Below are 23,155 nucleotides of genomic sequence, written 5' to 3'. Positions count from 1 at the left end.
ACACTTCTGACGTGGTTAGATCAGAAATTTGAATATGAATATACAAGGTCCAAGATCCCAAGCTAATGAAACACTAATCACCTAATCACTAATCAAACAATTACAGTGGTAAACAATATAATTTCTTATAGTGGCATGGTTAAAGACAACTTTATAATGTAAATTCACATTAAAACAAGAGCAGTAAATTACTGTGATTTAAGTATCATTTTGCTGTTGATTAAAAGTAATTAGTGAGAAAATGTCCCAGTATGCATTAATATCACAGTAAATTTGTCACTACAGCAATTTATTGTAAAATAATAATCTTTAATCCTATAAATTCCTGGCATTTTTTTTTACAGTGTGATATAGCTGAGCAGTATAACACAAATAGATTGATGTTTCCCGAAAATCAGCACAATTGCAAAGGTGTTCAATATAATTTAATATAGTTAATATAGTGTGTCACATTTTAGACACAATATTGCCCTTTTTTTGCTCTATTTCGCAAACTAAAATAGTTCCAAACAAAACCACAGAGCTGTTTTGCATTTCCCATCAACACAGTGGTGTTTCATTACTGAATGAATATGTGTTTTTAACAAATCAGGTGAGTCAAAGATTCAACGACCCATTAAAAAAGACTGTCACTTCATTTCTGAATGAATCAGCTGTTTGAACAAATCGGTTGAATGATTATAGTTGCTTTTTCACACATACTTAACATACACATCAACAATTAGGTCATCTACAAACACGTCAGCATTATGACCAACTGACTGTAAATTTTATTTTTTATGTTCTGAATTACCTCAGTATCTGCAGCTGACAGTTTGGACTCTTCAGTCCATCAGAAAGAAGCTTCACTCCTGAATCCTGCAGGTCATTGTTACTCAGGTCCAGCTCTCTCAGGACACAGTTTGAGGACTGAAGAACTGATGACAAACTCGCACAACACTGAGCAGCGAGATTACAGCCAGCAAGTCTGAAAGAGAGCAGAACACACACATCAACAGTCAGATCATCTACAAACACATCAACATTATGAGTGTCTCACTGTAAATTTGATCTTATATGTTCTTAAATACCTCAGTATCCGCAGTTGACAGTTTGGACTATTCAGTCCATCAGAAAGAAGCTTCACTGCTGAATCCTGCAGGTCATTGTTACTCAGGTCCAGCTCTCTCAGGACACAGTTTGAGGATTGAAGAGCTGATGACAAACTCTCACAGCAATGAACAGTGAGATTACAGCCAGAAAGACTGAAAGAGAGCAGAACACACATATCAACAGTCCGATCAAATACAAATCAACATTATGTTTTAATTTACTATATATTATTGACAGTATTCAGTCATTGTACTTCACTGTCACTTTTTTTTTCTTTTGGAAAGCACACTTTCTATATTCATCTTAAATTATGTTATATCACATTTATATTATATTTATAAACTATTTAATAAAATGATCCAAACAATCATTAGTAATAATCTAATGAATTATTATAATATAAACAAACAAGATATCACAATTTCATAAATAATGTTATGAGTTTAATGTTTTAAAATAATTACAATATTGAATAGTAAAAAAGGACAGATCCTTATAAAATTACAGCCAATAGCGGGCAGCAAATAATGGTCTTAAGAGTGATTCATTAGAGTCATCCTTTCAAACAATTTATTCAAGACGCTTATTCATTTACGAATGAAGTGACGGGCTGTATGAACGGGTCATTGAATCACTTTCTCAAATTACTCATTTAAACACAGATTCATTCAGAAACAAAACCCAACTGTGTGTTACTAAGAAACATTCCGCTCCAGCCTTGTTTTTGTTGCTAAAACAGACAATATTTTTTCTAAAATGTAAGTAACTTTTTGTTTAGTGAACTGTTGCAGAAAATCAATATAACATTTGCAATCATACATTTATTAAGTTTATATAAGTAGCCTACTATTATATTTAACATAGACGATACATATACCACACTACTAATTTCAAAGAGGATTGAGCAAAAGTCTTTGCATTTTTACCACACTAGTCTGTGCTGCGCGAGGAGTGAATTAATCACTGAATGTGTGATTCACTGTACATCGCATTAGCGACTCATTTTGACTTCCATTATTGTTCAGAACTAAATAAAAGAAAAGGGACTACATGAAAGGATTACTAAGAAAAACAATTTTTCATGTGGATTCAAGAAGTTTTAACATTTCTGATACTAAATAATAAGACTTTACATATCAAATTTACTACCCTTTCTCGGGCTAATGCTGTCATGCATGCTGTAGTTTTCCGTGCTGAACCCTTGCATATACCATATCAAAATTATTAGTTTGCAAGAATAAATGTTAACAAGTTTACATACCTACATTCACTGCAAACATTCGAGCACTTAATATTCATAAATACCTAAGTATCTGCAGCTGACAGTGTGGACTCTTCAGTGAATCAGAAAGAAGCTTCACTGCTGAATCCCGCAGGTCATTGTTACTCAGGTCCAGCTCTCTCAGGACACAGTTTGAGGATTGAAGAACTGATGACAAACTCTCACAGCAATGAACATTGAGATTACAGCCAGAAAGACTGAAAGAGAGCAGAACACACACATCAACAGTCTGATCAAATACAAATACAAATCAACATTATGTTTTAACTTACTATATATTATTGACTATATATTATTATTTTTTTTTGGAAAGAACACTTTCTATATTCATCTTAAATTATGTTATAGCACATTCATAATATATTTATAAACTATTTAATAAAATGATCCAAACAACCATTAGTAATAATCTAATGAATTATTATAATATAAACAAACAAGATATCACAATTTCATAAATAATGCTATGAGTTTAATGTTTTAAAACAATTACAATATTGAATAGTAAAAAAGGACAGATACTTTTAAAATTACAGCCAGTAGGGGGCAGAAAATAACAGTCTTAAGGCGTGAGTCATTGGAGTCATCCTTTCAAACAATTCATTCAAAATGCTTATTCATTTACGAACGAAGTGATGGTCTGTATGAACGGGTCATTGAATAACTTTTCTTGAATGAAATGACTCATTCAAGAAACATTCTGCTCCAGCCTTGTTTTTGTTGGTAAAACAGACAATACTTTGTCTAAAATGTAAGTAACTTTTGTTTAGGGAACTGTTGCAGAAAATCAATATAACATTTGCAATCATACTTTTATTAAGTTTATATAAGTAGACTACTATTATATTACCACAGACGATACATATACCACAGTGGTGTAGTCCTAAAAAAATAAGTGGAGAACTGCTCAATGCACCGCTCAAAACACCGAGCGGCTTTGATCGGAGTTCTCTCACTGCAGCACGAACACGCACCGTCAAGCCGGATTTTTTAGTCGATGATGGGTGGGAAAAGGTAGAACGATGGAAGTGCTAATGCACCAATTACAACAAAGAACCGCGAGTTTACGCAACAGCATTGGACACACAGTGAAAGGGAAAGCTAACATTACAATAGATTATGGACTTTCGAAGCAAAAAAACAAGTGGGTATACGCAAATACTAATCCTTAGAAGTCGTAATACGCAAACAGCCCTGGGCAAAAAGTAAGTATATGGCGTACATGTGTGTATGGCCCTGACTACACCACTGATATACCACACGCCTAATTTCAAAGAGGATTGAGCTAAAGTCTTTGCATGTTTACCACACTAGTCTGTGCTGCGCGAGAAGTGAAAAGAAAAACAATTTGTTATGGGGATGCAAGAAGTTTCAACATTTCTGTCACTAAATAATAAGACTTTACACATCAAATTTACTGTACTTTCTCGGGCTAATGCTGTCATGCATGCTGTAGTTTTCCGTGCTGAGCCCTTGCATATACCATATCAAAATTATTAGTTTGCAAGTATAAATATTAACAAGTTTAGTACCTACATTCAATGCAAACATTCGAGCACTTAATTCCTTGCTACATAAGACAGCATCACAGAGTGATTAAACAGCATAATTTAAAATACTTCTCTCACATGTCAAAATTCAGCGATTCAGAACATAGCGCTTTTTACTAATAGCGTTAATTGTTTCAGACTAATTGTAAGCTTTTTATTCTTGAACAAGAGCATTTTTCAACAAAGAAAGAATTTTCCAGGACAATCAGATTTTTCTACGACAATTGATGTTTTCCCTTATTTTCCATGTGTTTTCTAGGACTAGAAAATTGTTTTTTTTCCCATGTTTTCCAAGACCCATGGAATATCATATATGTTCTTAAATACCTCAGTATCTGCATTTGACATTTTGGACTCTTCAGTCCATCAGAGAGCACCTTCACTACTGAATCCTGCAGGTCATTGTTACTCAGGTCCAGCTCTCTTAGGACACAGTTTGAGGAATGTAGAGCTGATGACAAACTCTCACAACACTGAACAGTGAGATTACAGTAAGTAAGACTGAAACAGAGCAGAACACACATCAACAGTAAGATCATCTAAAAACACATCAACATTATGACCAGCTGATTGTAAATGATCTCTTATATGTTCTTAAATACCTCAGTATCTCCAGCTGACATTTTGGACTCTTCAGTCCATCAGAAACAAGCTTCACTGCTGAATCCTGCAGGTCATTGTTACTCAGGTCCAGCTCTCTCAGGACACAGTTCGAGGATTGAAGAGCTGATGACAAACTCTCACAGCAATGAACACTGAGATTACAGCCAGAAAGACTGAAATAGATGAAATAACATACAATTAATACAATAATGAAATAAAAATAAGAGCATGTAAAGTTGCTATTTGTCTGTCCTCAGGAACCTGGAACAAAATATTTTTACATTCCAGCCTGAATCACAAAAAGATGAGCTTCTGAGTGTGTGAATAATCTGATAATTTTATCATTCAGGTCATTAAGATCAGAGATCAGACGAGCTCCTGGCTGTTTTTTTTTTCAGCTACTGCTTTGTAGGGCTGCCCCTGACCAAAGATTTTCTTAGTCGACTAGTCGCCCTTCATTTAAGCCATTTGTTGACTAATCTATAGGATTAAATTCCTGTCTTAAGTATTGCGGTCACGATAAAAAATAAAAAAAATGTGTAAATCAAAACTTTAAAAATACATGTACAAATAAATTGCACAAATAGAAAAAAATAATGCAAAATGATCAGAATAGCAAACAATGTGGTCATGGATCGAAATATAATAAGCGTTATTATAAAAATTAAAAGCACATTTAAAAAAATAATAAGCACGAATCAAAACTTTAAACATTAAAATTATATTGCACAAATCTTAAACTTATGTTTGTATTTTTACAAATCATGTTTTCCTTGGTTTTATTACTCTGTAATTTCTGCTCTCTTGAATTTTTCTGCTCATATTTTATTTTTTTGCACACTTGTGCTGTTTTCTTTTTGCTCTTCTTTCCACATTCTGCACTCTCTTTTTCAATGCAAAATGCAAATTGCAGTTTGAGTTTCATGAAAATTAGGGCGGGTTTAATCAAAATCATTGGTCCACTAGTTCTAGACTTACAGCTCCTCCTTTAGCCAATCAATCAAAGAAAGGGAGTTGATGTCACTCCAATGTGACTCATGGCTACCAGTGGTGGAAAGAGTACTGAAAAATTGTACTTAAGTACAAGTACTGTTACATTGTTGAAATAATACTCAATTACAAATGAATACAAATTACTCTTCTCAAAAACTACTCAAACTACTAGTTACTAATTACTTTTTAGCCAGTGATAATGAATTACCAATAAATATTCAATCAAATCATAGATCTAAGTAAAAAAAAACTACTTTCAACAAAAAAGTAGCTACATGAATTAGTGGTCACGATACTGGAATTGCTAACTTCAATACAATACCTTGAAAATTATCAATATTCAGTATAATTTTAAATACCACGGGGAAAACCGCTACATACTATATACTGCCATATAGATATTTTAATATCTTTTTTTTTTTGTCCATCCATTTTGTCAAGGCAATCATTATTTTCAAGCTTTGAAAACCACAAGACTCATTGTAACAGTAATCAATTTGAAAGGAGCGGTTTCAAGTCTTTTGAAGAGACCCGTCCACTTTATGCGATGAATAGATTTTGATTTAGGCTTTTGTTTACATATTTAAACACTGATCAATTACCATTACAAAAATCTCAATTAAACATTTGCTCACTCTGTGTATTTGTGTCTTTAAAATAGGGTGAATTGCAATAGTTTATACGCAGCACAAGAAAGCTTGATTTCAAACTGAATTGAATTTACAAAAAAAAAGACAAGTAAACAGTCAGTAATAAAATAAGAGCAAATAAAACAAATGACCTCAATTCAGTTGAGGTATTCAAAATATGACAACACTGATTTTTTTAAATGCAGTGTATCTTTAAGGGTTAGTTCACCCAAAAATGAAAATTCTGTCATTAATTACTCACCCTCATGTTGTTCCAAACCCGCAATTCCCATTCAACTTCTGAACACAAATGAAGATCTTCTTGATGAAATCCGAGAGCTCTCTCACCCCACATAGACTGCAACGTTATTACCACTTTCAAGGCCCAGAAAGGTAGTAAAGACATCGTTAAAATAGTCCATGTGTCTACAGCGGTTCAACCTTAATGTTATGAAACGTCGAGAATACTTTTTGTGCGCAAAAAATAAAATAATGACTTTATTCAACAATTTCTTCTCTTCCGTGTCAGTCTCTGACACTGTTCATGTTGTAAACAAGTGTAGCACTTTCGGGTTCTACGTCAGAACACCAGCTCATTACTGGCCGACTCCTGCGTCAGCACCACACGAATGCATCATGGTGCTCACGTGAACAGCATCAGAGACTGACACAGAAGAGAAGAAATTGTTGAATAAAGTCGTTATTGTTGTTTTGGCACAAAAAGTTTTCCCGTCGCTTCATAAACTTAAGGTTGAACCACTGTAGCCACATGGACTATTTTAACTATGTCTTTACTATCTTTCTGGGGTCATCAGAAATATCTTAATTTGTGTTCCGAAGATGAACAGAGGTCTTATGGGTTTGGAACATCATGAGGGTGAGTAATTAATGACAGAATTTAAATTTTTGGGTGAACTATATGGGTGACCCATTCTAAAACATTTTTAACATACTTTTACATTGTAGATAAATTAAAGATCCACCTTTGATTGGTGAAAGACTGTCTGATGCATTTCACTTGGTTGATAACTTTTGACAACATTTCATTTAACCCTTGTGCGGTCTTCATTTGGGGTGTACACTCAGGGGTCTTTGGGGTCTATGTGTCCATGCAGAAACAGCATTTCATTCACTGCTGAGGGCTTCAGATTTATTTGTCTTTGCTCCAGTATACGACCGCAAATACTGAAGGCCCTCTCCGATGGTGCGCTTGAAGCTGGAATGCAAAGTACATGCCGTGTTACTCTGCTTAACCTCGGAAATTCTTGACATCAACTTTTCCACCATTGGAGGACATCCTTGGGTCCGTGTGCTTCTGATCCAGCCAACTTGACCTTTAAATATCTCGCTATTTCGGAATTGAATGAAACGTCGCTGTCCATGGTATCATCAGCATCCTCCCACTCCGCAAAGTCTTGAAAAGCCCTTTTTGGTGGCGGCGGGTTGTAGGTTTTCCTCTGTGTTATCCTCATCATACCCCAAGTCATCAACACTTTGACGGCATGGATCACAGCTTGTCTTTCATTATCATCAATCATCTTTAACTGACGCAGTTTGGGAGTGAGGAATGTAGCTATTTTTTAGAGCATGTGAATTCCATTTTGTGCAATTTTTTTGGCGACATTAGTTCGTCCAGACGTTGCACACAAGTTGATGCAAATTCACGGAGAATGCAGTCAGTCCTGGCTGCCTCGCAGTGGTTTCTTAGTTTTACAGACCACGACAGAACTAGACACGCACTCAAGGCTGTATTGTCTGACTCCAGGTCAGTGGTTGCATCTTTGAACGGCTTCAAAAAAGTCACCAGGGTTTTAAGAATATTCTTGTCAATGCACCCTACTTTTTCATACTGTTTATTATCCAGCAGGATTGTTGCAATGTCATCATACTGCTAAAACACAGAATCTAGCATTTCAGAATTCCATCTTGTTTCCACTGACTGCTTTAGAGACTTGCTAGGTTTAATTTGCAGGCCGGAATGTTTGAAGTAGGTGACTAGTTTTTTCACATCTTTCAGACTGTGGCCAACTTTGGGTGTTTTGTCAATCACAGCGGACGAGAATGCATGTGAAAGAATAGTGTTGAGAATGTGAGCACTACAGTTCACTCTTGTGAAGCTGCGTAGAGCTGCGACCATGTTCGCTCCTCTGTCAGTGACGAAGACAAGTTTCTTTGCCTGTGAACTATCTATTCCAAATACTCTGAGATTTTGAAATAAGAAAGCTTGAATGTTTTCGCCAGTTTTTGAAATGCCTGCATCGAATGGGGTTGCAAAGAGCACCCTTGACACCAAGTGGTAATTTGCCTCTATGTATTGTGGCTGATAGGAAGGAGGATTTCCGATAGTTTTCGGTCCAAATGTCAGTCGTCACTGCGCAACCATATTTCACAATTGTATCGGTCATGTCATTGACAACAGCTCTTCTTAGTGTTTGTGCCCTTTCACTCAGATTTCATGACATTGTCGTTGGATGAGGCAACATTTCCTTCACATCGAATTTTCCAATCTTAGCTGCTGTCAACGAGGTGCTGCACTAGTTTAAAGAAACCCTGGCCAGAGACGGTGTTGTAAGGTCTTAGGTCGGCACAAAAAAAGTCAACACATTTTTCTATTGTTTCATCTTTTAGTGCACTTGACACTTTCGACTGACTTGCCATAAACGTCAGGGAAGTTTGGCCTTTCAAAACTGCACACATGACGCTTCAGACCTGAAGTTCCAGACTTGTGCGCTGTATGTTAGTATTTTGCTGCTAAAGGAAGGTGCTTTCTATTGCTGTAGCACACTACTGAAAAACGTTTCCAAATATCAGATTTTCCTTTGCTTGGTTTTGTAGTTTTGTATGTTCCTTTCTTTAATAACGAACTAACATCTGTAGCACAAAGCGATCCACCTGTGTCTTGCGCTTCAGACATTTTGCCTCGGTGTGGTAGGCTAGATTCTGCATATATGAACCAGGCGAGAGTTAGCTTCCAACCTTTCGCCTGTAAATCGTTTTTATTTTATTTTAGTTGTACTTGTTGTTTTTGTGCAGCAGATAAATAACAGTTTGTTTTTTACTTAAGTTTTCTTAGATTTTCCATTTTGTGGGAGTCCCGCAAATCATTTTATTTTCCCGCAACCCACACACACACGAGTATCTTGCTGCCCGCACCCGCATTCACCCAACAAATTTTGTCCCACGCTGCACTCGGTTGAGTTGGGTCCCGCGGTAGTGCAGGTCTCTACCCTGGATGACAGAATTTTCATTTTTGGGTGATCTATCCCTTTAAGTTTTGTGAAATAATTAGTGTGCTAGGGACTAAACAGAGGTGAAGCAGGTTAACATGCATGATTGCAGCACAATTGCAAATGTGATATTGATTTTATACAACAGTTAAATAAACAAGAAGTTAATACTAAATGACATGCATTTCAGGCACAATATTATCTGATTTCAGTGACAAAGACAATTACTTGTCACAACCTACTGGCAGTTTTAGATTTATTTTTAAAGTATCATTTCATCTATTTTACTCATTTAATAATGATATATTCAAAACTTTAAATAAAATTAATCTATTTAAATACATATATATGTAAGAATTTGACATAAAAAAATACACATTTAATAAGGTTAGAAAAAATGCCCCTACAAAGGTAAAAAAAAAAAAAAAAAAAAAAGCCTTGGTAAATACATTTTAAAAAAGGCAAATATTGCCTCATAATGGGAAAGTTGATCAGATGGTTCTACAAAATATTTTACTAAATTGCTCCTAAATGTTTTAATTTTGAGAACAAATGCTCCTATAAAGAAATGTAAACATAGAGCCCTGTTAATAATGAGCCTTTAAAATATAAATCAAGCACTTAAGCGCATACATACACAAACGTAATGACTATGAATGTGTCTGTACTTGACACAGCAAGGAGACAGTCTGAACATGTGTTTGTCAGTTATAGTATAATAAAGTATAACATAAGTTATGAACTTGTAACACCAACACAATAACATTTTAAATAAAACACCTTTTGGTTGTAAATAACTGTAAATAACCTTTTCTTAAAAAAACTGAATTGTAAAAATAAATGTAGGACATAAATATAAATTATAAACAAATGCACAAATAAATATACAGCAAACTGAAACACTTAAGAGAGAAATATCAGTGCAAACATAACCAGGTTGACAAACAAATCTTTTTTCTGCAACTAACCAACCAATTAAAATTTGGTTGACCAAGGCTCTTCTCATCAACTAATGTTCCCTTTCAAGGGAACTCGCGCTGCGTAGTCACTATGGGAATGCCTCTGCGTGATGTCGTCATGAAGCACGTATGAAATCTGTCCAATCAGGAGACGGAACGTCATAGGCGGGTGACGTCACTGACCAGGAACTATAAAGCTAGCCTGAAAACACTCTCATTCAGCTTCTGTGTCTTCAGCAAGCGCTACGTGTATCTTGTCTGTCTTATTTATTGTTGTCTGTCTACCATCATTTATTCAAAGAAAGTTGGTATTATGGCGAGTGAACAGCAGCAGCAGTTTAGAAAGTGTGTTCATCCCTGCCCTCGTTTTATTACGGGTGGGGATACACACGATATTTGTGTTGTCTGTTTGGGAGCGCAGCATGCCCATTGTGAACAGTTTCCTATGAGGACGCTGCACTCCTGCCGAGCCCTCTTTGAGGAGAGTGGCTCGGTTCGCGCGCCCCAGGGCTCGGGCCCCGCTTCTGCTGAGGCAGGACGGCGTCTCATGTCCTGGGGTTCGCAAATGGATGTAGCAGCAGGGGTTAGAGACGGGCCCAGCCTTATCTCTGCCCTCACCTGCTGCATCCGGTGTGTTGATTCGGAGGCAGGAAGCACGCGTTGCGGTTTCTTCCGCTCCGGTCGACACAGTCACGTTAATGACGTCTAGTTCTGAGGAGTTGGACGTTGTTAGCGTGACAACGGGAGAGACTGAAGACTCGCCACTTCACTCTCCTGCGAGCAAGAAGCTCATGGAGGTGCTTACTCGCGCTGTTGCCAAGCTCAATATCGATTGGGCAGCCGAGAAGCAAGAGCAGAGAGCTGGAAGTAATCTTGATGAACGCTTCTTACCATCAAGGTCTGCTCTACCTCCACGTCGGGCGCTACCATTTTATCCCAATCTCCACACTGAGGTGTCGAGATCGTGAAAGAGACCGGAGTCATCCCGTGTTTACTCCCCTCAAACCTCCACATACAGTAATGTGGTGGGTATGAGAAAACACAGGTATAGGGCGATGCCGAGAGCGGAAGAGACGCTTGTGAGCCATCTCTCTCCACAGGCGGCATCGTCCCTCAAAGCCCCGACGTTGCCCACTAAGCCACTAAAGACCACCTCAGCGCTAGTGGGCAAAGCGTACTCGGCAGCAGGTCAAGCTGCGGCATGCTTACATACTATGGCCATCATTCAAGCATACCAAGCTGACCTGCTGAAAGACTTGGGCGATAGTGAGGAAGTGGGGGCTGATTTCATCCATGAGTTGCGTCAGTCAGCAGATTTAGCACTCCGTGCCACCAAGGAGACGGCCTAGTCAATCGGCCGCTCTATGGCAGCCCTGGTGGCTACGGAGCGCCACCTCTGGCTAAATCTGTCTGACATTAAAGATCGTGACAAGACGTTTCTCTTGGATGCCCCACTGAATCCGTCTGGCTACTTTGGTGACGCTATCACATCTGTCACCGAGAGGTTTCAGGAGGCGAGGAAGCAGGCTGCTGCTATGGCGAGAGCAGCCGAAGCTGAGTACGAGCTTCTCGCATCAACACAGACAACAGCAGAAGCAGAGCGTTGCTACCCGTGCTCCCCCTCCGAGGAGCTGGGAGGCAGGGCAACGCTCGCAGCCGAAGTCCTACAAAGGCAAGACAGATCTGAGGGCTGTCATTGTGGCTAAGAGGGCTTCGGCAAAGAAATCCTGACGCCAGCAGCGTCAGGATCCTGAGGGTGGTCCCCTCCGGAGGCAAACAGTGTTCACCTCTCTCAATGGTGCCTGTTTGTCTTCGGTGCCCTCAGGGGGGAGCTCTGCCAACCCCACTATTATACCGGGGCGCAGTAGCTCCTTGCGGGTCACCCGAGGGTGGCACGCTTTCTCTGCAGTCAGTTCAGTTGTTCCCTGCCGAGGCTCCGCTTCAGGGCACTGTGCTGGCTGCCCATATTCCACCAGAGGCCAGCCTCGAGAGGCTGGTTCCCTTAATAGATTTTTTGTCAGAGTGGAAAAATCTGTCAAAAGTATCTCAGTGGGTCCTGCACCCAATAGAAAAGGGGTATGCGATTCAGTTCAGAACACGCCCACCCCGATTCAACAGGGTCCTGCCCATTGTGGTGGGCCCCAAGCAGGTTCTGGTAATGGCACAAGAAGTAGAGACTCTCTTGCGAAAGGAGGCTATAAAAAGGGTTCCTCCTCCCAGCAGGGAGTCAGGGTTTTACAGCCACTATTTCATTGTGCCAAAGAAAGACGGGGGATTGCGTCCAATTCTAGATCTGCGCCAGTTGAATCGAACAGTAGCGAAGCTCAAGTTCAAAATGCTGACAGTCAAATACATTGTGTCACAAATCAGGTCCGAGGACTGGTTTGTCACGATAGATCTAAAAGACGCATACTTCCATGTATCAATCCTCCCGCAACACAGGAAGTTCCTAAGGTTTGCTTTCGGGGGCGAAGCATACCAATATCGGGTTCTTCCCTTCGGCCTAGCATTGTCACCTTGCACCTTCACCAAGTGTGTAGACGTGGCTCTGACGCCCTTGCGTATGCAGGGCATCCGCATTTTAAACTACATAGACGATTGGTTGATTCTGGCTCAATCAGAGCAGATGGCGGTCCAACATTGAGATGTTGTTCTCGCTCACATGAGAAGGTTGGGGTTGAGACTAAACGCAAAGAAAAGTGTGCTTTCTTCAGCTCAGAGGACCACTTATCTAGGCGTGGTGTGGGATTCGGTGATTATGCGCGCCCGTCTATCTCCGGCTAGGTATTTCTAGCAGGGGGGGGTCTGAGATGACGCCCACTATACAAGCTGGTGAATCAGATCCTCCTGTGGTCCCAAGGGAAACTGCTCTCCCTCAGAGCAGTATATATCCCGGGGTACCTGAATGTGGGAGCAGACATCCTGTCGAGGCAGGGGCCGAGGCCCGGGGAATGGAGACTTCACCCAGATATAGTGAAGCTTTTATGGGAGAACTACGGCGAAGCCCAAGTGGATCTGTTTGCGTCTCGAGAGACGACTCACTGTCCACTGTGGTTCTCGATGTCAAACTAAGCACCTCTTGGGCTGGATTCTATGGTACAGCCATGGCCGAGGCTGCCGCTGTACGCTTTTCCCCCGATTGCGCTGCTCCCAGGAGTTCTGGAGAGAGTGCGCCGGGACGAGGCCCGTCTGTTGTTAGTAGCCCGTTCTGGCCGGCTCGAGTATGGTTTTCAGACCTGGTATTCCTTCTCGACGGGTCTCCGATGGAGATTCCGATCAGGAGGGACCTTCTCTCTAAGGCGGGCGGTCTGATATTGCTGATATTGGGAGCTATGGAAGCTGTGGGCATGGCCTCTGAGGGGGCACAGCTCAGAGGTTCCGGTCTCTCAACCGAGGTTGTTGAGACCATTTTCCAATCCAGAGCTCCCTCCATGAGGAAACTTTACTCTTTGAAGTGGAGATTATTCACTTCTTGGTGTGAAAATCACCAATGGGATCCTGTTAACTGCCCGGTTAGATTTTCTTCAGGGTTATCCCCCTCCACACTGAAGGTGTACGTTGCGGCCTTAGCTGCTTACCACGATCCTTTGAGTGGGGTATCTTTGGGGAGACACCCACTTATCACTCGTTTCCTCCGTGGCACTTTGAGGTTGAGACCCGCAGCTCGCACAAGAGTACTGGCTTGGGATTTAGCCATTGTGTTGCAAAGCCTTTCTATGGCCCCCTTCGAGCCCATCGAGGAGGTGCCAGAAAAATTCCTAACACTTAAGACAGTGTTTCTGCTCACTATTACGTCTCTCAAGAGAATTGGAGACATTCAGGCCCTGTCGATATCTCCATCATGCCTCGAATTTGCGCCTGGTAACGTTAAGGCTTTCCTTCATCCCAGACCGGGATACATACCTAAGGTCCTCACTAATCCTGTGAGACCTATTGTGCTGCAGGCCTTCTGTCCTCCTCCTTTTACATCCTCGGACCAGGAAAAGCTAAATCTGCTGTGCCCGGTTAGGGCGCTGGATGCATATGTCCACAGAGCTGCCATGTGGAGAAAAGCTGATCAGCTATTTGTATGTTTCGGAGCACCTAGGAAGGGTCTCCCTGCATCCAAGCAGAGAATGAGCAAGTGGGTGGTCGAGGCCATCTCACTTGCTTATGAGTCAGTTGGACAGCCTTCACCCTTGGCCGTCCAGGCTCATTCAACCAGGAGTATGGCTGCCTCTAAGGCTTTAATCTCAGGGGTTTCCCTAAATGATGTTTGTGATGCGGCAGGCTGGTCCTCACCGCATACATTTGTGAGGTTTTATGAATTAGACCTCGGCTCCATTCCGGGGGTGCAGGTCTTACTGTGAGTTGAGTGCTGAGGCCTCACACGAACAGTCACTTGCTCGTATGGCGACGTTGGGATTTCGTTCCCATAGCGACTACGCAGCGCGAGTTCCCTTGAAAGGGAACGTCTCGGTTATGTATATAACCTTAGTTCCCTGAATAGGGAACGAGACGCTGCGTTGCCCTGCCATACTCCCGTCATGCCCGTAAGTGACTTGCTTCAGTATTTCAGAAGCTGAATGAGAGTGTTTTCGGGCTAGCTTTATAGTTCCTGGTCAGTGACGTCACCCGCCTATGACGTTCCGTCTCCTGATTGGACAGATTTCATACGTGCTTCAAGACGACATCACGCAGAGGCGTTCCCATAGCGACTATGCAGCGTCTCGTTCCCTATTCAGAGAACTAAGGTTATATACATACCCGAGACGTTCGGTCGTCTCGTCTGTTAGGGGGCAGCTATACTGCTGTGCTTCAAATATTTAAACATTGAAAAACAAAGCGGGCATTTACTGACAAGTGTCAGACTGACACTAGAAAATAATCATGTTGTGCAAATATATGACTGTTTTTGATATCATAATAAATAAGCCTCGAGCTACACATTAAAATAATGAAAAGGCATGTCATTACCCCTTTAAGATCCTAATCTTGTTATTTAGGAGAAAATCTCTCATTTAGGAAATCGTGCTAGATTCATTATTTAACATGATTCTTCATTTGTTAATAATTAACACTCACAGAGCTTTTCTGCAGTTGATCACAGCTGGTATCAGTCTTCTTCTCCCCTCATCTGATGTGTTGTATTTCTTCAGATCAAACTCATCCAGCAGCTCTGATATCTGAAGCATGTAGGCGATTGTTGAGCAGTGAGCAGGAGAGAGTTTCTCCTCTGAGTGTTTGTCTGATTTCACAAACTCCTGAATCTCTCTGGACAGAGTCTGATCTTTCACTTCCAGCAGACAGAGGAACAAATTGATGGATTGATCAGCTGAGAGATTAAAAAAATCCTCCTTATCTTTGATCTTCTTTTGAATGTACTGTGTGGTTTCTCTGATGTTCTCTGAGCTTTTCTCTGTGTGTGTCAGTAGATCCTGCAAGAGTCTCTGATTGGACTCCAGTGAGACGCCCAGCAGGAACCGCAGGAACAGATCCAGCTGTCCATTCTTACTCTCTAGGGCTTTATTTACTGCTGATGTTAGTAGATCATACAGAGAGGCTTTATCATATCTGTAAAATCTGAATTCATACAGTGGTCTCTTGTTCTTCATTAAATAGCAGTAAAAATGATAGAAAGCAGCGAGAAACTCCTGAACGCTCAGATGAATGAAGCTGTAGACTTTCCTCTGATGAATCACAGATTCCTCCTTAAAGATCTCAGTGCAAATCCCAGAATACAGTGAGGCATCAGTGACGTCTATGCCATTCTCTCTCAGGTCCTCCTCATAGAACATCACATTGCCCTTCATCAGCTGATTGAAAGCCACTTCAGCAAGTTTCACAATCACTTCTCTGTTGGACTGCAGGAGTTTCTCTGGATCTCTCTCTTCATACTTCTGATTCCTCATGTTGATCTGAATCAGCAGGAAGTGGATGTACATTTCAGTCAGAGTTTGAGGGATTTCTGCACTCAGATCTTCTTTCAGGAGCTTCTGAAGCACAGTGGATGAGATCCAGCAGAAGATGGGTATGTGGCACATGATGTGGAGGCTTCTTGCTCTTCTGATGTGTGAGATGATTCTGCTGGCTTGATGCTCGTCACTGATTCTCTTCCTGAAATATTCCTCCTTCTGAGGCTCATTGAATCCCTGAATTTCTGTCAGACGGTTGATGTATTTGGAGGGGATCTGATTGGCTGCTGCTGGTCTGGAGGTGATCCAGATGAGAGCAGAGGGAAGCAGCTCTCCTTTCATGAGATTTGACATCAACACACCGACTGATGAAGTCTCAGTCACTTCAGATACTTTCTTTTTGCCTGAAAACATCAGTGTGATTCTGCTTTCATCCAGACCATCAAAGATGAACACAACTTTACACTCCTCATAAATCTTTGAGTCCAGATCTTGAAGTTCAGGATGAAAGTCCAGCAGAAGTCTGTGAAGACTGTACCGATGATCTCGGATCAAGTTCAGCTCTCGAAATGGAAGCACGAACATGAAATCTACATCCTGATTGGCTTTTCCCTCGGCCCAGTCCAGAATGAACTTCTGCACAGAGACGGTTTTTCCGATTCCAGCGACTCCTTTAGTAAGAACAGTCTTGATTTGGTGTTTCTCCTCACATCCTGGTTCAGGTGAGGCTTTAAAGATGTCATTGCAGTAGATTGGAGTGTCTTGTGAGTGTTGTGTTCTGGCTGTTTTCTCCATCTGTAAAACCTCATGTTCTTCATTCACTCCTTCACTCTCTCCCTCTATGATGTAGAGCTGTGTGTAGATCCTGTTCAGGAGGGTTTTATTCTCTTGGAGTTTCATTCCCTCAAATAATCTCTCATACTTGTTCTTCATGCTGATTTTGTGTCGGTCTTTGACTCTCTGTAGTTCATCATTCATTGGTTGAGGAGAATCCTGCTGCAGGTCTCCAGTCTGATCATCTCTATCCACTCTGCTGAAACTACAAAAATAAAAAATGAACAGGTTAAAAAAAAAAAAAAAAAAAGTAAAATAAAAAATTTAAATGTATAAATAAAATTCAAATTTAAATGATATAGTAAATTAATACAGATGTCAATCTTGTATTGTCTGTCTAATTAATGTCGTACATTTCGGTTTCAGTTAAATTTTCCCCTCATTAAACTTTTGTCCATATATTCATTTGTCAGTGTGTTTTTGACTTTCATAGAGCAGTTTAATCACCCACTACACATTAATACTCGCTTGGGGTCAGAGGTCACTGTTTCATCAATGAAGGAAAAGGCAACGATCTGTCACTCTTCTTAAGCCCCTTTCACATGATCCCAGAAAATTGCCATAAAATTGCCAGAGTGCCTTCTGTGTGAGAAAGCAAACTTAAGATGCTGTAGAGACTAGAGGTCGACCAATATATCGGTCCGTGTTTAGTAGCGCCGATTTAAAGCCAGGCACGTCCGCGGGCAGCCCTGTGTTATTGGTGCGGTGGAATGTGCTGCTGCCACCGCATGTGAATTGAAACTTTTGGAAGATTCAACAACAGTCCTGGGAGATAAAGGTAGCCTAAGGCTTAAATTCTGATATTTCAAAGTCCTATGGCCATATATTTACTATATATTACTAGTAAACTATGAAGTGTTGCTTCACTTAGTGAAAGAAACAACGGATAGCATAGAACCGTCGGGAACTAGCATAATGCTACAGCTGGTTGAAGGTTCGCTTACTTGTAGTTAACTTTAAGGACTGTAGTCCAAAACTACCAGCAGCTTGCTTGCTAACATATTAGCCCCAATGTTATAAGTTCTGTTTTATTTTTCCTGTATCGGAGTCGGAGAATTTCACTCTGCTTGGGGTGGAGAAGGCGGCAGCACTCACAAACACTGCAGCGTGATTGAGGGCTACGTTACTCCGACAAATATTGTCAATATTAAGAGGATTTGGCATTTCCAATTCATGTAAGCTTGTTACATTCTTCTAGTCTATTATTATTACTATTAGGTAAGCTACTTTTATTATTAAATTAATATTATAATAAATTTGCCCCGCAATAATTTCACAGCGCATCACCGCATAACTGACGTGCTGTAAGGATAATAAAAGATTAGGCTATCAGATCCTCTTTGAAAAACATTTTTTAGGTCTATTATAGAGATCGACCGATATGGGTTTTTCTATACCCGATGCCGATGCTGATGTTTAGAGGTCAGGGTCAGCCGATGGCCGATATGTGCTGCCGATTTTTAGGGCCTATATGTGCTGCCGATTTTTAGGGCCGATATCTTGAAGTTTTCCCCTTCATTTGCATGCTAAAATGTCACACTAATAATAAGTGGATGCACAACATTTCTAAACTTATCATCATTTATTGAACACTGACTTGATTTACATAAAAGTTTTAGAGCATTTATCAAGCTGAATTTTTCAAGTTTGTTGGAACATAAACGTAAACTTAAATATACATTTAAATAAAATAAATACAACTTTATAAATAAAAATCAATTAAAAACTGTCATGTTGCACAGCCTTGTATGCAAGGACAGCGCTAAACTCTTAGTGATTTCTGACATTCTTGACGGTTAACGTTAGACAGGTTTAATGAGGATAATAACTATGCGACATTTTATATATATATATATATATATGTCGTTGGTCGGAACTGTAATGATAGGTCGGCAGAGCGGGGATCCATTTGCAAGCTTTATTAAGAACAGTATTTACACAGGTAGACAGGGGCAAAGGCAGGAACATAAACAAGGACAGGCAATGGTCGAGGCAGGCGGCAGACAAACAGTATCGGGTCACAGGCAGAGATCAGGGCAGGCGGCAAACAAACACAGTCCAGTACACAGGCAAGGTTCAAGGCAGGCAGCAGAGAATCACAAGAGATAAACAGTCCAATCGGCAACAGTATAACAATCCACAGAAAACGCTTAGAAATGATCACCGGGGCAAATCAAGACTTCGCAAAGGGTGTGTGTGTGTGTGTGTGTCTTAAATAGTCCAGGTAATGATCTGCAGGTGTGTGTGGCAATTGGTGATTGGTGCATGTGATTGGAAGGGAGGATTCTGGGAAGTGGAGTCCAGGAACTGACAGGAACAGACAGTGATCGTGACATAACGCCCCCCTTCCGGAAGGCGCGTCCTCGCGGCGTAAATGGCACAGGTGGGTACATTGGAGACCTGTTGGCAGACGAGAACGGGGTCTCCAATGCAGGTCCAGGAACTCGGGCAGCCACGGCGGGTCAGGTGCCACGGGCAGCCACGGCGGGTCAGGTGCCACGGGCAGCCACGGCGGGTCAGGTGCCAGGGGTAGCCACGGCGGGTCAGGAGTGTCGGGAGGCCACGGCGGGTCAGGTAGCTTGGGCGCCCACGGCGGGTCAGGTGGCTTGGGCAACCACGGCAGGTCAGGTGGCTTGGGCAACCACGGCAGGTCAGGTGGCTTGGGCAACCACGGCAGGTCAGGTGGCTTGGGCAACCACGGCAGGTCAGGGTCCGTAGCTGGCCACAGCAGTTCACAGGCGGTTGAAGGCCGTGGGCGTGTAAGGTCCCCACCCACAAGCTCAAGCAATTCGGAGGCCGCTGATGATCGCGGCCGTGCAGGGTCCCCACCCACAAGCCCCCCACCCTCAGGTATATGGCCCCCCCCCAAAAAGTTCTTGGGGAATTCAACGGAGGCCGTGGCGGTTTCGTGGGTAAGGAGCTCAAGCGACGCCGGTAGGGCAGAAAGCTTGGGTGGCGCCGGCAGGGCGAGGAGCTCGGGTGGCGCCGGCAGGGCGAGGAGCTCGGCGCCGGCCTCCGTGGCCGTATCAGGAAGAGCGGATTGCTCTGGGACGGCAGCGGGCTGCTCTGGGACGGCCTCCGGGCCTACAGCGGGCTCTGGGAAGGCCTCCGGGCCTTGAGGGCTGGAGGAAGCCTTCTTCCTCCTCCTCCTCCTCCTCCGTTTGCATAGTTGAGGCGGTGGCTCTGTGCCTACCTCCTCGGTGGGCGCTGCAGCGGGCTCACGGGGTGGAGCGGACTCACTGGCTGGAATGACCCCTATGTTCCCGGACACTGGCGCGGTGGCCATCTTGCCCGTGGGCACTGGGAAAGCGGCCATCTTGTCCATAGCATCCCGAGAGTTTGAGTGCGTAGCAACCGGCGAGCTTGAGTGCGTAGCAACCGGCGAGCTTGAGTGCGTAGCAACCGGCGAGCTTGAGTGCGTAGCAACCGGCGAGCTTGAGTGCGTCGCCACCGGCGAGCTTGAGTGCGTAGCAACCGGCGAGCCTGAGTGCGTAGCAACCGGCGGCTTTGAGTGCGTTGCAACCGGCGGGCTTGAGTGCGAGGCGGCCAGCGGAGGTTTAGGAATGCCAGCCGCTCGTGCTGAAGTCAGCGGTGGATCAGCCACACTGGAACGCAACCCTCTCCGCTCCCAAACAGATCCAGAGACGTGATGTAATTCTAGAAGATCAACGGAGACTTGACTTGGCTCTGGAAGATTAGCGGAGACATGATGTGATGATGTTGTGGCCGCCATTTTGTGAGTGTCATCTGGCGCGGCAGCCATTACGCGACCAGACGAGGTGGCACATTCCTCCGCGACACCCACAGTAAACGGAGAGCCAACATTCAATAAAGCATGATCCAGAAACTGACTTAGAGATGAACGGGGTCCCTCACGAATGAGTTGTGATTTGAGTGGCTGATTAATGCCCTCACAGAAAAAGTCTATCAGCGCACAGTCCGGCAAGTCGGAATGATAAGCAATGTCCAAGTATTCCTCAACATATTCCTCCAGCGATCGTGAGCCCTGCTTGAGCCCTAATAACAATAATGCAAGGTTCCTACCAGACCAGTGTTCATCAGAAAAGCTGCTGGATCGTTGTGATGGCGAAGTCTTCTGTAATGATGGGTCGGCAGAGCGGGGATCCATTTGCAAGCTTTATTAAGAACAGTAATTACACAGGTAGACAGGGGCAAAGGCAGGAACATAAACAAGGACAGGCAATGGTCGAGGCAGGCGGCAGACAAACAGTATCGGGTCACAGGCAGAGATCAGGGCAGGCGGCAAACAAACACAGTCCAGTACACAGGCAAGGTTCAAGGCAGGCAGCAGAGAATCACAAGAGATAAACAGTCCAATCGGCAACAGTATAACAATCCACAGAAAACGCTTAGAAATGATCACCGGGGCAAATCAAGACTTCGCAAAGGGTGTGTGTGTGTGTGTGTGTCTTAAATAGTCCAGGTAATGATCTGCAGGTGTGTGTGGCAATTGGTGATTGGTGCATGTGATTGGAAGGGAGGATTCTGGGAAGTGGAGTCCAGGAACTGACAGGAACAGACAGTGATCGTGACAGGAACACATCACTTTATTAGGCTGATGTCCATTTTTATTCGCATTACACAGTTGATGGAAATATACGCAGATGCGCATATTCTTGAGCTGAATTTTCATTAATGCGAAGTTGGATGGAAACCCGGTTATTGTCTGCATCAAACCATGCTTCCGAACAAATGTCACACACTTCTGCGCAGTGGCGTAGCACAAATCCGCGGGGGTTCAACCAAGAAGGGGAGCCAATGGATATCACACAAAAAGCAACGTGCAAACTTTGCGGAAAAGTTATGCAGGTAAAAGCTTAACCTCGGTCAGTATGTTTTAAACATTTTTTTAGGTCTATTATACAATGAATTAGACCTATAATTATAATTATTAACAGTCTATAATATTTCCTAACACTACAGTCATAAATGAAAATTAAGAGCAGCTTTAGGCTAGCTACTTCAAGCACCAACTTAAAAAAAAAAAAAAAAAAAAAAAAAAAAAACAAGCTGTTTAACACGAAATGCTATTCTTCTCATTTGTTTCACTATATGTACGGGCAACAAGAGAAATTATGGAATAAATTAAGACAGTTATATACCGTTATCAGCATATTATGTTGAAATTCGTCTCTGAGAGAAAATGCTCCGTTAATGCAGCGTCAGACAGCTCCGTCACTTTTACTTTCACTTTGAATACTGACCGAGGTTAAGCTTTTACCGGCATAACTTTTTCGCAAAGTTTGCACGTTGCTTCTTGTGTGATATCCATTGGCTCCCCTTGGTTGAACCTTCCTTCGGGGGGCCTCGGACTTTCGGCCCGCGGATTTGTGCTACGCCACTGCGCAGAAGTGTATGACATTTGTTCAGAAGCATGGTTTGATGCAGATAATAGCCGGGTTTCCATCCAACTTTGCATTAATGGAAATTCAGCTCAAAAATATGAGCATCTGCGTGTATTTCCATCAACTGTGTAATGCGAATAAAAATGGACATCAGCCTAATAAAGTGATGTGTTCCGACCAATGACTATATATATATAAGTCGCACAGATATTATCCTCATTAAACCTGTCTAACGTTAACCGTCAAGAATGTCAGAAATCACTAAGAGTTTAGCACTGTCCTTGCATACAAGGCTGTGCAACATGACAAAGTTTTGAATTGATTTTTATTTATAAAGTTGTATTTATTTTATTTAAATGTATATTTTACATTTATGTTCCAACAAACTTGAAAAATTCAGCTTGATAAATGCTCTAAAACTTTTATGTAAATCAAGTCAGTGTTCAATAAATGATGTTAAGTTTAGAAATGTTGTGCATCCACTTATTATTAGTGTGACATTTTAGCATGCAAATGAAGGGGAAAACTTCAAGATATCGGCCCTAAAAATCGGCAGCACATATCGGCCATCGGCTGACCCTGACCTCTAAACATCGGCATCGGTTATAGAAAAACCCATATCGGTCGATCTCTAGTGGAGACATTACACGTCACATCGATGTCACATCTTCACGGGTTCTTTACGTGATATGTGAGAACAGAAAATCAGTGTGAATGAACCAAAAA

The 23,155-nt window shown here is 42.1% G+C and overlaps 1 protein-coding gene across 46 annotated transcripts in view; it reads right to left on the bottom strand.

Moving 5' to 3' along the window:
• LOC127502206 (ribonuclease inhibitor-like) overlaps positions 1-23,155 on the bottom strand; it is an 88,693-nt gene that overhangs the window by 33,539 nt on the left and 31,999 nt on the right. For 7 of the 46 annotated variants that reach the window (XM_051874866.1, XM_051874872.1, XM_051874865.1 and 4 more), the window contains 6 exons: positions 15,400-17,268; positions 4,527-4,700; positions 4,252-4,425; positions 2,398-2,571; positions 1,071-1,244; positions 794-967 (listed from right to left, as the gene is read on the bottom strand). The exons of 19 other annotated variants lie outside the window; for them this stretch is intronic. In XM_051874866.1, coding sequence (XP_051730826.1) covers positions 794-967; positions 1,071-1,244; positions 2,398-2,571; positions 4,252-4,425; positions 4,527-4,700; positions 15,400-17,268 — 2,739 coding nt within the window. The remainder of the gene's footprint in view (positions 1-793; positions 968-1,070; positions 1,245-2,397; positions 2,572-4,251; positions 4,426-4,526; positions 4,701-15,399; positions 17,269-23,155) is intronic. 20 more of the 46 variants (XM_051874857.1, XM_051874858.1, XM_051874859.1 and 17 more) reach the window with 9 other exon arrangements.

This window comes from Ctenopharyngodon idella, chromosome 20 (genome assembly GCF_019924925.1).
Source record: "Ctenopharyngodon idella isolate HZGC_01 chromosome 20, HZGC01, whole genome shotgun sequence".
Classification (NCBI taxonomy): Eukaryota; Metazoa; Chordata; class Actinopteri; order Cypriniformes; family Xenocyprididae; genus Ctenopharyngodon; species Ctenopharyngodon idella.
The sequence above is the reverse complement of the archived record's forward strand: the minus strand, read 5'-3'. Positions and strand labels throughout refer to the sequence as shown.